Raw genomic sequence first — 13,738 nt, 5'->3', positions numbered from 1 at the left:
AACAGGAAGTACGCTAGGGCCAATTTATAATGTTGATGTTGTCAAGTTGAAATGGTCTATAGCCTAGCTGCCAACCTGACAGCGGGAATCTGGAACCTCGAGGACTCATGCTGCGCTCAGGTCACAGGTGCAAATGGGAAATTCCCACTCTGTAGGGTCAGAATCGGGTTTGCATGGACCCCCGCGAGATATTCTTTGCCAACGCAAAACCAACAAGCTAATGTTATGTCAGTGATATTTAGCAACATTAGCCAGCAAATTAGCATAGAAGGTTAGCTACTGTAAGTGTCAATTTACATGTCAAATGTATAGCCTATGTGTGAAGCGGCAAAGAGTTCCAAACACAGTATTAAGAAAAAACGAGGGAGCTGTTGATATTTTATTCCATGCTGGGACAAAAAGGTGATTTGTTCTGAAAAGTGCTGATGGAGTAATTTATTTTATTTTTCTGGGCTATTTCTCAGTTCAGCATGAAATAACATCTGCACCAACACTGAAACCTCAGCTCCCATTTGAATGCTGTGTGGGAACTCGTCTCGTATGACTTTCTCTGACACACCAGACACTTTATTTTTATGCCTGGGTGCAGACCCTCCACTTGCTCTTCTAATGTCGCATTCCATTTGCACTGGGAACTAGGTATATCCCAGTTGAATGACACCACACCCGAGTTGACTGTGTTCCAGTAAAGTCGGAAAAGCAGCCAGGGTTAGCTGTAGCCAGGCTGGCCATTGTTATAACAGCTGATAACAACACATTTCATGGTATTTTGCACATACAAACACCATAGCACCATGTGCACAGATAGAAGTTCGACAGTGCTGTGTGTACGACTGATTTAATTAGACCCAAATAAGACAGAAGTGCTAATAAACAGTGTATTACTACGGTTTTCATTAGGCTACTGTTGATGCGGGAGCTGCCATCTTGGATGGCAGCTGTCTGTGACCTGGGAAATTCCCAGTTCTCAGTGCAAATGGAACATGGCATAAATGTAGATGTTCAACCATTTTACCACACAGGTGTCTGATGGATATAAGTTCATGCGATGCTGAAAATCGAACTGAAAGGTCATGCTGATTCGTGTACAGCGTTTCTTGCTTGAAATTCCAACTCGAAGGGCCGATTCATTGCATTTTTCCCAGTTATAAGTCGGAATCTCCAACTTCCCATCATCGGTGCCGGCCTTATGACACTCTCTCCCTTCAGGCCAGAGTGGACAGGTGCTACAGTCAAAGCCAACAACTGGAGAATCACCTGCTGGACCCTGTGGAGCTGTGCTCCTTCAGCCTGGGATTTAAAACATTGCACTTGTAATCGAGGGCACTTTAAAAGAGTGACACCTGCTGGACTGTGTGTGGTGTTGCAAAGTGCAATTCCAACGAATCCCTTTGGTTTGAGTCCAGATGTCCGGGCTACGCTCCAACTCTCCATGTAAATGTGATGTTTTCTATTGAACGTATCGTCTACTGTCTGTGCTGATTCTAAATGCTGTTTCTGGTACTGAGAGTAGAGTAGACACGTGTGCGTAATGTCGTTCATGCACAATGATCCAGCATTGCCAACAGGTTTTGTACAGCCCTGTTCACATGGAGACATGGCCAACAAGGGAGTTTTGTTGATTTTGTTGGCTATGCTACTGTTTAATATCTTGTGTCAGTTTGTTTACATCACAACATTTCAAAAGGTCATTGGCTAGTCATTGCATAATTTTTAAAAGGGCCGCACTTCATCCAACTTCCCCTTCCTAAAAACACTCACCTTTATTGGCCTGCTTATTACCGTTATGCTGATTGATTCCTAGTGGACAGGAGGAGTTCTACACTTGTGTCATTTTCAACACATCTGTTGGTCTAGTCTGGGACAACAACACATATTTACCTGACTTTTCAACACAAGATTATGTAGGTTAGCGACATGGCCTGCATACCCAGAATGCCTTCCGAAGAAGACCGAACACCCGTTGGGAAAACGCTATCAGAAAATGTGATTTGAAAATGTAGAATTACGTCCCAAATGTTGGTTGTTATGGTTACAGTTAGGCAAGTAAAACTTGGTTAAGGTTAGGGTTAGGGTTTGGTCCCTAACCCTAACCCAAACATTAGAACATTTAAATTTAAAAGAAAATTTAAATGTGACTTACCTGGTAATAGAACCCTGGCATCGAATGCCTAACCCACCCGCCACAAGTCCCGACCACACATTACCTAACCCTAACCAAGTTGTTTTAATTGCGTGGCCTAACCCTAACCAAGTTGCTTTAATTGCCTGACACTCAATCTAACGAAGTTGTTTTAATTGCCTAACCATAACCGTAACAACCAACATCCTTAAAACAAAAAGAGAAAGTCAATGAAACATTTGGAGACTTTTATGGCGTTTCTCTGTTCCTCCGTCATCCCCACAGACTGCAAGGCATTCTGGGTATGCAGACCATGTGGGTAGATCACTGACCTAAAAATATAGACAGAGCTATCCCATTGATTTTGGTCTCCCGTTTGGAGTTGATTCGTTGGCCGTCGCCATCTTGATTTTTCATCAGCAGAGTGGGAGGGAATGGGTTGAGTCCTTGCGCACCTCACGTGAGATGGGAGTTTCCCAGAGCCACAGCTCTGCCTGCTATTGATCCGTGATCGGCAAGCTGCGCAATCACTGGACAGGCGATCTGTCAATCACCCCTTTTTCTATCTTTTTCAAGTTTCAAGTTTCAATACTTTATTGCCATTCAACATCGTTGATAGGAATTTGGTTTAATGAGCTCACACGGAACACAACAGGACATGAAGAGAAACAATCCCCCTCACATGTGATACACACATTCAACCTCAAATTTAAAATCTGGCACATTTACATGATGGACTCATGTGCTCATGTTAATGAATGTGCATTGTCCCTTTTCTTAAATAAATAAACAAATACAAATTTTTAAAAGAGAAGAGAATTGTACTTTAAACGGACGAGTTATATAAAAAATGACCCAGGACGATCGACTAATTGAGTAATCATTGCAGCTTTACAGTATTACCAATCTTCTCTGCAATAGTTTCCTTATCAATTGCTTATAATACCATTTTCTCAAAATGAATGCACTGATTTATTTATAACATTTTAGATGTATGACCTTCATATGTGGTGTTACTAAATAAGACAAATCTGTATTTTCCCAAACTAATCGCACCAATGTGTTGAAAATGACACACCCGGTTTTGCAGTGTACCGCATGTAAATATCTTACGGTTATACATGTCCCAGTGAAAATGGGAGACAATCTGCATCCAGCTGCTATAATAAGAACAACACCGTTGATACCAAATCAACTTGAAGTGGGTTAGTATAAAATGACAGCAGCTTTGCATAAAAATAGCCTAAGTCATAGAAGCACTATCACTGAACTCATCACTATGCGTCACTGTTTTATAACCTTATAACAATGCTTTGTGTGTGGGTAAAGAACATGGATGATAAAAGTATTTTAGATTATTTATTGGGAAGACTGAGGACTATGTGCAATATGGTCCAGAGCAGTGTGAATTTGTTTTCAGTGCCTACACCTGTCCCCCAAAGTAGAATGACTTTAACAGAATTGGGGGAATTTCTTTGCATTTTTCTAATTTAGTTTGCTTGTCCAAGAGTGAGCAGATGATGCAGGTCTGAGGTGAAGCTGCAGATGATGCAGGTCAGAGATGAAGCAGATGATGCAGGTCTGAGGTGAAGCAGATGATGCAGATCTGAGATGAAGCAGATGATGCAGATCTGAGGTGAAGCAGATGATGCAGGTCTGAGGTGAAGCAGATGATGCAGGTCTGAGGTGAAGCAGATGATACAGATCTGAGGTGAAGCAGATGATGCAGGTCTGAGGTGAAGCTGCAGATGATGCAGGTCAGAGATGAAGCAGATGATGCAGATCTGAGGTGAAGCAGATGATGCAGGTCTGAGGTGAAGCAGATGATGCAGGTCTGAGGTGAAGCTGCAGATGATGCAGATCTGAGGTGAAGCAGATGATGCAGGTCTGAGGTGAAGCAGATGATGCAGGTCTGAGGTGAAGCTGCAGATGATGCAGGTCTGAGGTGAAGCAGATGATGCAGGTCTGAGGTGAAGCAGATGATGCAGATCTGAGGTGAAGCAGATGATGCAGATCTGAGGTGAAGCAGATGATGCAGATCTGAGGTGAAGCAGATGATGCAGGTCTGAGGTGAAGCAGATGATGCAGGTCTGAGGTGAAGCAGATGATGCAGATCTGAGGTGAAGCAGATGATGCAGGTCTGAGGTGAAGCAGATGATGCAGGTCTGAGATGATGCAGGTCTGAGGTGAAGCTGCAGATGATTGAGGTCTGAGGTGAAGCTGACTTGTGCCTTGGGAGGGGGTCGACTGAGGAAGAGCAGATGATGCAGGTCTGAGGTGAAGCAGATGATGCAGGTCTGAGGTGAAGCAGATGATGCAGGTCTGAGGTGAAGCTGCAGATGATGCAGGTCTGAGGTGAAGCAGATGATGCAGGTCTGAGATGATGCAGATGATGCAGGTCTGAGGTGAAGCTGCAGGTGATTGAGGTCTGAGGTGAAGCTGACTTGTGCCTTGGGAGGGGGTCGACTGAGGAAGAGCAGATGATGCAGGTCTGAGGTGAAGCAGATGATGCAGGTCTGAGGTGAAGCAGGTCTGAGGTGAAGCAGATGATGCAGGTCTGAGGTGAAGCAGATGATGCAGGTCTGAGGTGAAGCAGATGATGCAGGTCTGAGGTGAAGCAGGTCTGAGGTGAAGCTGCAGATGATGCAGGTCTGAGGTGAAGCTGACTTGTGCCTTGGGAGGGGGTTGACTGAGGACTGATGTTGATGAAAAATAATTAGCATGTTCCTGTGCTCTGAGTCATACAACAGTAACCAATCAGGACACATTTCACTTTGTTGTGCCTGCATTGGTCTTTCATTATGTGAGGACCAGCAAATCGAGCAATGGCATTCTTCTCGATTTAATTGCCTTTAAATATAAATTTTACTTAATTTACTATTTGACTCAACACCCTAACAATTCTGTCAGGAGGAAATACTATTTCCATACAGGGAGACTAGACCCCATTTACAGCTGGTATTAAAATGCAATCTTAAAAAAAAATAAGAAAGCAGACCTCTGTGCCTAAAGAGACCCCTCCCTTCCCCCTCAAATGCACATAAGGTTTATTTAACATAATTAGGGTATTTATTTTTCAGGTCTACCTTGGGCAGCATTGAACGCATCTCTTAGCCTAAAGACCGGAGTGACACCTCTTCTCTTCTCTTTCACCTCTGACAGCTAAATTACATGTGAGATGTGATCTGAATGAGGATAACGGGAACACATTTAAAACACCAGCGGGTGTAAAGGCAAAGGCAAAATGGGATTGTCTGGATAGCATGTCTGGGTACACATCACATTTTAATAGCAGGTGTAAATGGGGTCATAGAGAATCACAATCCAGAGCAGCTGATGTGTTAGCATAATACAGGATAGTATCATATGTTCATGGGTTCAACTGGTTCTCTTGACTTTGTTTCGTCAGATTGCACTATGTGACAGTGAAACAGCTTTTTGCATTTGTTTGTTGCTTACTGTATATCTTGCCAAAGTATTTAAAAGTTTTATACTATTTTATATCATTTCCTTATGCCAGTAACACACATGTATGCATCATGTAACCTTGTGTGGTTGGAAAGGGTCTGTAAGGGTGTTTATTTGGATTTGCACAAGGATTTACCAGACAGATATATCACAACCAAGACAATTTATTTACATTTTCTTCTCTACTGTAATAGAGAGCTCAAGGCAAGCCCACTTCCGGGTTACGCCTACGAACCAAGGGATTCCATCCACTATTCTTTTTTCCATAGGCATTTCATTTTTTTTAACCTTTATTTATTTATATGGGAGTCTCTTTTTCAGGAGCGCCCTGATCACATTCACACCTGGAAGCTGACCAGTACAACCACAGTCTGATCTGCTGGCCACTGAGCAGCTCCACTGGAGCGGTTGGCCTTGCTCAAGGACACCTCAGTGATGGTAATGAGGGAGGGGCAAGTGCTGCCTTTTTTTTTTTAATAGCGGATAAAAATAAAATGTAATAGTAGTATTAGTAGCATTTTAATAGTTTTAGTCCGAGTGAAATGTTCTATGGTCTGTTCTGATTCTGAATACATCTGAATTGCTTGGTTTGACCAAGTCAAACTATTTTTTATAAACATTTTATGAAATGTCTATGGAAAGATAAATGGTGGATAAAATCCCTTGGTTCATACTGTATGCCTAACCCAGAAGAGGGTGTGACTTTAGCTCTGTATACAACGTGTACTTTAATACATTAGGCCTTTCTAACCTGTACTAACAAAGCACAGTGCATCATCACACAAATACTACCAAAGGACATGGCTTTCTTGGATATGGAATATTCAAAGCACTCAATCAGGCCACACAGATTCAATATTTTCTTCTTCTTCTTTATGTGTGATAAGAAAACACATGTTTGCAATGTTAACACTTTCCTGATATTATATGGGCTATCATTTTCTCCAGAATCGTTTACAGGGAAAATAAAAATGGCTATTGTTTACAGAAAGCAAATTCTACCTGTAAAATTGTGTGGTGTATATCTGTATTGATATAATCAAATCTATGTACTGTAGATGTACAACAGAGTATTATGTGGTTGAAAACTGAAATAAATTTGAGTAAAGTACTATAGAAAGTGATTATTGTCTCATGTAAAGAGAACGCCCCTCTTTGATTGAAAGTAACAAGTTTGCAGCCCTTATCTGGCGGTTGGCGAAAGTCATTCTGGGAAATGTAGGTAAACAAGGTAAGTAGACTAACCACTCTATTTAGTAACTTAAGGAAAAGCCTCACAGAATGTTTTCTGTTAAGAGGTAGAAACACTACATTTGCTGTGGAAACTGTCGACATGTGGCCACACATGACAAAATAAAAAATATATACAGTATTTCACATATTTATCATGCGTCAATTGGTAGACAAAGTTGATTTTTTTTCAAACATTCATATGACTTCCATTCACTTGATTTAAGACAAACTTGCACTGTTTGACCAATTTGAAAAATGTCAATGGACTTGTGCTTAGCTCAGCTAGTACTTAAGCCCCCCACACATGACCTGCGCCCGCTGTGCCGTTGTTTCCTGTGGGGAGAGTGGTGCCCCCCACACATGAGCTGTGTCGTTGTTTCCTGTGGGGAGAGTGCCTCCCAACTATACGGCAGCGCTACCCTTGGCGTCGTGCACTGCTCAAATTTGCCATCGTCCGCTGAGGTCAAAGTTCAAATCGTTTAAACTTTGACCTACTTACCACTGACCTTTCTCCGCTCTACCTCGCAGTGAGAGAAGATGTGAGAGAAGAGAAGATCACTTATCATATGAAGGCAGCTTTAAATGCTAAGGAAATTATAAAATTCCACTGAGGACATCAATGGGTTAAAGTTGCTTCTAGAATGCATTGAACAGCACAGAGTTAAAAGTGGAAGGGGCTAGAAGCTTCACGGCCTCCCTGGGAGAACAGCTCCTCCTGCAGCCTGGCCAGAGCCAGTAGATGCTCTTCAGGAGCCGGGGCCTCGTGTTGGGAGGACATCTTGGACATGTAGCCTTGGTCAGATCCATGACTTGGATTCTTTCCACCAGGCTCCAGAACCTCTTCCTCCTCCATCTCCACATACTGGCAGTGGTCCCCTGCTCGTGGGGGGAAGCTGACACCTGCTGTTTGGGGAGGGTTTGAGTGGAAGGCTTTCTGTGAGGCCGGGAGTCTCTGGTCTATCTGAGGGGAGGGCTGGCTCACAGGCAGAGGGGAATCCTCTTCCTCATCCTCAACAGGAACTGGACTTACCAGACAGAGAACTTCCTCCACCCCAAGGTGGAGGCAGTGGAGGCAGTTCTCTGTCGGTGTGGGTGGCTTGTTCAGAGCAGGTTTAACCATGTAGAAAGGCTGTGATCCAGGGCTGTGAGGAAACACGTGAGTTGTCAACACTTTAGCCGGGTTGAATGGATATAGATGCTGGGGCTCGGTGTTGACCCTTGGTTTAAGTTCCATTACTGACGTCACAGCGCCCTCTGGGTTTAGTTCAGGCGTTACAATACGAACACTGTCCATGTTTGCATTGATTTCAACCTTGTGTATGCAGACAGGAGGCCCTTCTCTGATTAGAGGAACCTGCTGTAGGACTGGAGGGATCTGCAGCTGCTCAATGAGGAGGTTGGACTCGGCTGTCACCTCCTCTTTGCTGCCCACACACTCCATCTCAAACCAATCAGGATTCTCCAACTGGTAGGCCTGGAAAGTTTCAATGGCATTCCTCAGGGCTCTACCCGAGGGACAGTTGAAATATTCATCCCCACCGATGCCCTCAATATGGTTGACCTGATCTGGCTGATATTTCTCAATGTCCAGAATGCGGAAGTACAGCTCTTCAAAATGCTTCATCAGTTTGTATTTGACCGCAATGTCAAAAACTGAGGGCACGTCTTGTTCTCTACTGACGTCGTTGAAGTAGGCGATCATGTACTTGCCCTGCATGCCCGCCAGCTGCATGTCGGGCAGACACAGATTGAGGAAGGGGGTGAGCATGTCGTCTGTAGGGGAGAGCAGGTCTTCTCTCAGGGTCACCTGGCGTTGACCACACATGGCTCTCCACTTGGCCTGCACGCCCGGCGAGCACAGCACCAGTATCTTGTCTGCAGGGTGCTGGAGCTGGTTCCATTGCCCCTCCAGCCACCGGAGACGACCCACGGTGCTGACCGAGGTGGAGTCCAGAAGGTCCACCAGCACCTCGGTGCCACACTTGGCCCGGAGGAAGGCGCAGAGCTTCAGCACCATGTCCCTGTACAGCCGGTGGTCCTGGGAGTAGATCACCAGCACTTTAGGAGGTTGGTCAGGGAGATGTGGTTCTCCACCTCCGCCGTGCACAACGGCAACAGCAGGTTGGCCTGAAAGTCCAAGTGTACGAGAAAATCACACGTAAATACAGATCGGACGCCATTCTAACATTTTTCATAGTGAGATAAATCACAATGTACTGTATACCGGTATTCTATTTACCTGGCTCAGGCCTGCAGAGAACACACTTAATAAATCCCATCACCACACACAGCAAGATGACTCCCAGGCCAATAAATGCGTAGCCAGGGACACTGGCTCCCTCTGCTGGATGTTCTGTGGAAAACAGAGTGGTCCATGATCAACAATACTGCTGCTTTTACAGAGTGAACTAGTTATGAAAGAGGCAAAAGTCCCACAAAGTGTCAGAAATCAACGATGCCACACAGCCAATTCACCATTGGCCAGTTGGCTGTGTGCAAGTAATGTCTAAAAAAACAACCAGAGAAAAAGGGATAGCCGATGTGAAAATGATTGTTTATGGCTTTGTTAACTAGCCAGCAGGCTAATTTAGCAAAATAGTCAATGTTAATGTTAATATGTGACCACTAGCCACTAGTACTAACTCTAGCTTCTACTAGATATACAGTAGGCTACTAGCAGTGATGGCTATTCACCTTATGTAGCCCCGCCCACTTGACCCAGTTGTTATGACTTCCTATTCAAAACACCCTGGTCACTAGTACTGTACTGTCACAGGAAGTGTAAACACAACAGGAAGTAACTGGCTGACCCCTGTGTATACAAAATATAAAAACTGATATCAGTGGTGAAATAATCAGTTCTCGGTCAACACAGCACATTTTTAATTCTGCTGAGATGGTCCAGTTTAGAAAAGCAATAAGCTGTTCTCAGCTGTTGTTGTCCAAGAGCTTTTGACCTCCAATATGGCTGCCAGGAGGGGGCGCTATATGAACCCAAAGCCCTCTAGCAACTCAACCAAAGTCACTGTTGTTTTTGTCATTTTCAGACAACAGTAGCCAGTCACTGGCCCACCTGGACATAATATTTGATATGTCATACCTGTAGGTTTACATATTTTGAAAGTTCCACTATGCCGGGTACAGTCTGAGTCTTGACACTGTGGGAAGAACGGCTTGATCTGTAATGAAGTAACAGGGGATGTTAACATGAGCATCAAATATGTTGTGAATTCTTAAGCCCATGGCACACCAATCAAACATTCTACCACAAACACAGATGTTTGTTTGGTGTGCCATGGCTGTCTGTCCTTGTTTGTTGTTTGGTCAGATTCCACATGTTCAATTCTTGTTTGTCTGTCTCTAGCCCATGGCACACCATTCAGACATTATCCAACAACTGCCGTTGGCGGTTGTTGGATAATGTTTGTTTGGTGTGCCATGGGCTTTAGAGGAATTACAGACTTACCACAACATCAAACTGGCAGCAGCTTGTCGGCCAGTCTTCAAGGTTGAATGTTACGTTCAGTGATGTCTGATTGTTCTGGAGTGAAAGCATAAAGATTGTATCATGCATTATTAAGTTAAGAACACATGAAGAAACAGCTGAATATGAGAGTCAGTCCACACTTCATTTTGTTATGCTAGGCCAGCTCTCCAAGCACGTGGAACCGATGGCTATCACATGTCAACATCTGTTTCCTTATACCCAGAAACCCTTGCATTCTGAGCTCCTGTCGTTGGTTTGGGTTATGTTTTCATTCCTCATGAAATCAGACTCATTTTCAGGCATCTCCCTGCCTTTATTTGGTCTGACCCCAATTTGAATGGCATTGTTCTCACCTGGCCAAACTAAATGAGGAACTGCTCCAGATTTCAAATAAACTGCTCAGAACATGCCTGCTGTGAACGCATCCTAACACACCAACAGCTTTTACTGAGTGGCAGAGTGGTACCTGACTGAACGTGGTTGAGAGTAGAGATAGAACGATTCATTGATGATTTTGATTGATTAATCAGGATGATTATTGGCATTTTGCAGCCATTTTGAGATAATTGCCATCGGCCAATGCGTGGCTGATAAAAAAGAAATGTCTGCCCTTAACTGTGTTAACTTACTTAACTTACTTAACTGTGTTAACTTACTTAACTTACTTAACTGTGTTAAGTTATGCCCTTAACTGTGACTGGGTTATTTATATTATATATATATTATATATATATATAATATATATATAAATGTCTGCCCTTAACTGTGACTGGGTTATTTGGCCGCATTATTTGGCCAATGTATTTTTTATGGGGTCGGAGGTTGGCCATGAAAGGTTTTGAGATTTTCAAGTGGGCCCTGAGTAGGAGAGGTGAACATTACGATTAAAAAACGATTTCAGACGGACAAGCCCGTCTTTTATTGTCACACGATTACAATCAACACATGCACGGAGGGCCACAAACACACACATGCTGACGGTGGCCGGTGAAATTTGTCCTCTGCATTTAACCCATCCTGGCTTTGTCCTTTCCTCCGGGGGGCAGGCCAGGAGCAGTGGTCGCTTTCTCGTACAGCGCCCGGGGACCGACTTCGGATGTTGTCGTCACTGGTCGGATGACGATGACGATCTGATCTTCTGCATGTTTTTAATGGGGGAGGGGGGGGGGGTTATATACGGAGGAACCACCCTGGGGGAGCACGGGGAGAACATGCAAACTCCACACAGACAGAAAGGCCCTTACGACGAGATACCCCACTTGGGCAGTAGGCACTGACGATATGGGGGGAACACAACCACAGCGCCCGCAGTGTCCCAGGCGAGAATCGAACTCAGGACCTTCTGACTGCGAGGCGACAGCTCTACCACTGAGCCACCGTGCCACCGTGCATTATGAGCTGCAGTATGGTATTGACTGAGTGAGGCTAGTCTCTGACTTCAGAGTTACAGTGAGTGGTTTAGAAATAATGTGACTTCAGAGTTACAGTGAGTGGTTTATAAATAATGTGACTTCAGAGTTACAGTGAGTGGTTTAGAAATAATATGACTTCAGAGTTACAGTGAGTGGTTTAGAAATAATGTGACTTCAGAGTTACAGTGAGTGGTTTATAAATAATATGACTTCAGAGTTACAGTGAGTGGTTTAGAAATAATGTGACTTCAGAGTTACAGTGAGTGGTTTAGAAATAATATAACTTCAGAGTTACAGTGAGTGGTTTATAAATAATATGACTTCAGAGTTACAGTGAGTGGTTTAGAAATAATGTGACTTCAGAGTTACAGTGAGTGGTTTAGAAATAATGTGACTTCAGAGTTACAGTGAGTGGTTTAGAAATAATGTGACTTCAGAGTTACAGTGAGTGGTTTAGAAATCAAATGACTTCAGAGTTACAATGAGTGGTTTAGAAATAATGTGACTTCAGAGTTACAGTGAGTGGTTTAGAAATAATGTGACTTCAGAGTTACAGTGAGTGGTTTAGAAATATGACTTCAGAGTTACAGTGAGTGGTTTAGAAATAATGTGACTTCAGAGTTACAGTGAGTGGTTTAGAAATAATGTGACTTCAGAGTTACAGTGAGTGGTTTAGAAATAATATAACTTCAGAGTTACAGTGAGTGGTTTAGAAATAATGTGACTTCAGAGTTACAGTGAGTGGTTTAGAAATAATATAACTTCAGAGTTACAGTGAGTGGTTTAGAAATAATATGACTTCAGAGTTACAGTGAGTGGTTTATAAATAATGTGACTTCAGAGTTACAGTGAGTGGTTTAGAAATAATGTGACTTCAGAGTTACAGTGAGTGGTTTAGAAATAATGTGACTTCAGAGTTACAGTGAGTGGTTTAGAAATATGACTTCAGAGTTACAATGAGTGGTTTAGAAATAATATAACTTCAGAGTTACAGTGAGTGGTTTAGAAATAATATAACTTCAGAGTTACAGTGAGTGGTTTAGAAATAATATGACTTCAGAGTTACAGTGAGTGGTTTATAAATAATATGACTTTAGAGTTACAGTGAGTGGTTTAGAAATAATATAACTTCAGAGTTAAAGTGAGTGGTTTAGAAATAATATAACTTTAGAGTTACAGTGAGTGGTTTAGAAATAATATAACTTCAGAGTTACAGTGAGTGGTTTAGAAATAATATAACTTCAGAGTTACAGTGAGTGGTTTAGAAATAATATAACTTCAGAGTTACAGTGAGTGGTTTAGAAATAATATAACTTCAGAGTTACAGTGAGTGGTTTAGAAATAATATGACTTCAGAGTTACAGTGAGTGGTTTAGAAATAATATGACTTTAGAGTTACAGTGAGTGGTTTAGAAATAATATAACTTCAGAGTTACAGTGAGTGGTTTAGAAATAATATAACTTCAGAGTTACAGTGAGTGGTTTAGAAATAATATAACTTCAGAGTTACAGTGAGTGGTTTAGAAATAATATAACTTCAGAGTTACAGTGAGTGGTTTAGAAATAATATAACTTCAGAGTTACAGTGAGTGGTTTAGAAATAATATAACTTCAGAGTTACAGTGAGTGGTTTAGAAATAATATAACTTCAGAGTTACAGTGAGTGGTTTAGAAATAATATAACTTCAGAGTTACAGTGAGTGGTTTAGAAATAATATGACTTCAGAGTTACAGTGAGTGGTTTAGAAATAATGTGACTTCAGAGTTACAGTGAGTGGTTTAGAAATAATATGACTTCAGAGTTACAGTGAGTGGTTTAGAAATAATATGACTTCAGAATTACAGCGAGTGGTTTATAAATAATATAACTTTAGAGTTACAGTGAGTGGTTTAGAAATAATGTGACTTCAGAGTTACAGTGAGTGGTTTATAAATAATATAACTTCAGAGTTACAGTGAGTGGTTTAGAAATAATATAACTTCAGAGTTACAGTGAGTGGTTTAGAAATAATATAA

The 13,738-nt window shown here is 42.3% G+C and overlaps 1 protein-coding gene across 1 annotated transcript in view; it reads right to left on the bottom strand.

The window, feature by feature from the left end:
• Positions 1–5,970: 5,970 nt before the first annotated feature.
• il17ra1a (interleukin 17 receptor A1a) overlaps positions 5,971–13,738 on the bottom strand; it is a 22,783-nt gene continuing 15,015 nt past the window's right edge. The window contains exons 8-11 of the mRNA XM_083656644.1: positions 10,290–10,364; positions 9,924–10,002; positions 9,063–9,176; positions 5,971–8,950 (exon numbers count right to left, since the gene is read on the bottom strand). Of these exons, the coding sequence (XP_083512770.1) occupies positions 7,485–8,950; positions 9,063–9,176; positions 9,924–10,002; positions 10,290–10,364 (1,734 nt within the window). The 3' untranslated portion in view covers positions 5,971–7,484. The remainder of the gene's footprint in view (positions 8,951–9,062; positions 9,177–9,923; positions 10,003–10,289; positions 10,365–13,738) is intronic.

The sequence above is a fragment of the Poromitra crassiceps genome, assembly GCF_964638095.1.
Source record: "Poromitra crassiceps genome assembly, chromosome: 2".
NCBI lineage: Eukaryota > Metazoa > Chordata > Actinopteri > Beryciformes > Melamphaidae > Poromitra > Poromitra crassiceps.
Note: the sequence above shows the minus strand (reverse complement) of the source record. Positions and strands in the feature narration are given on the sequence as shown.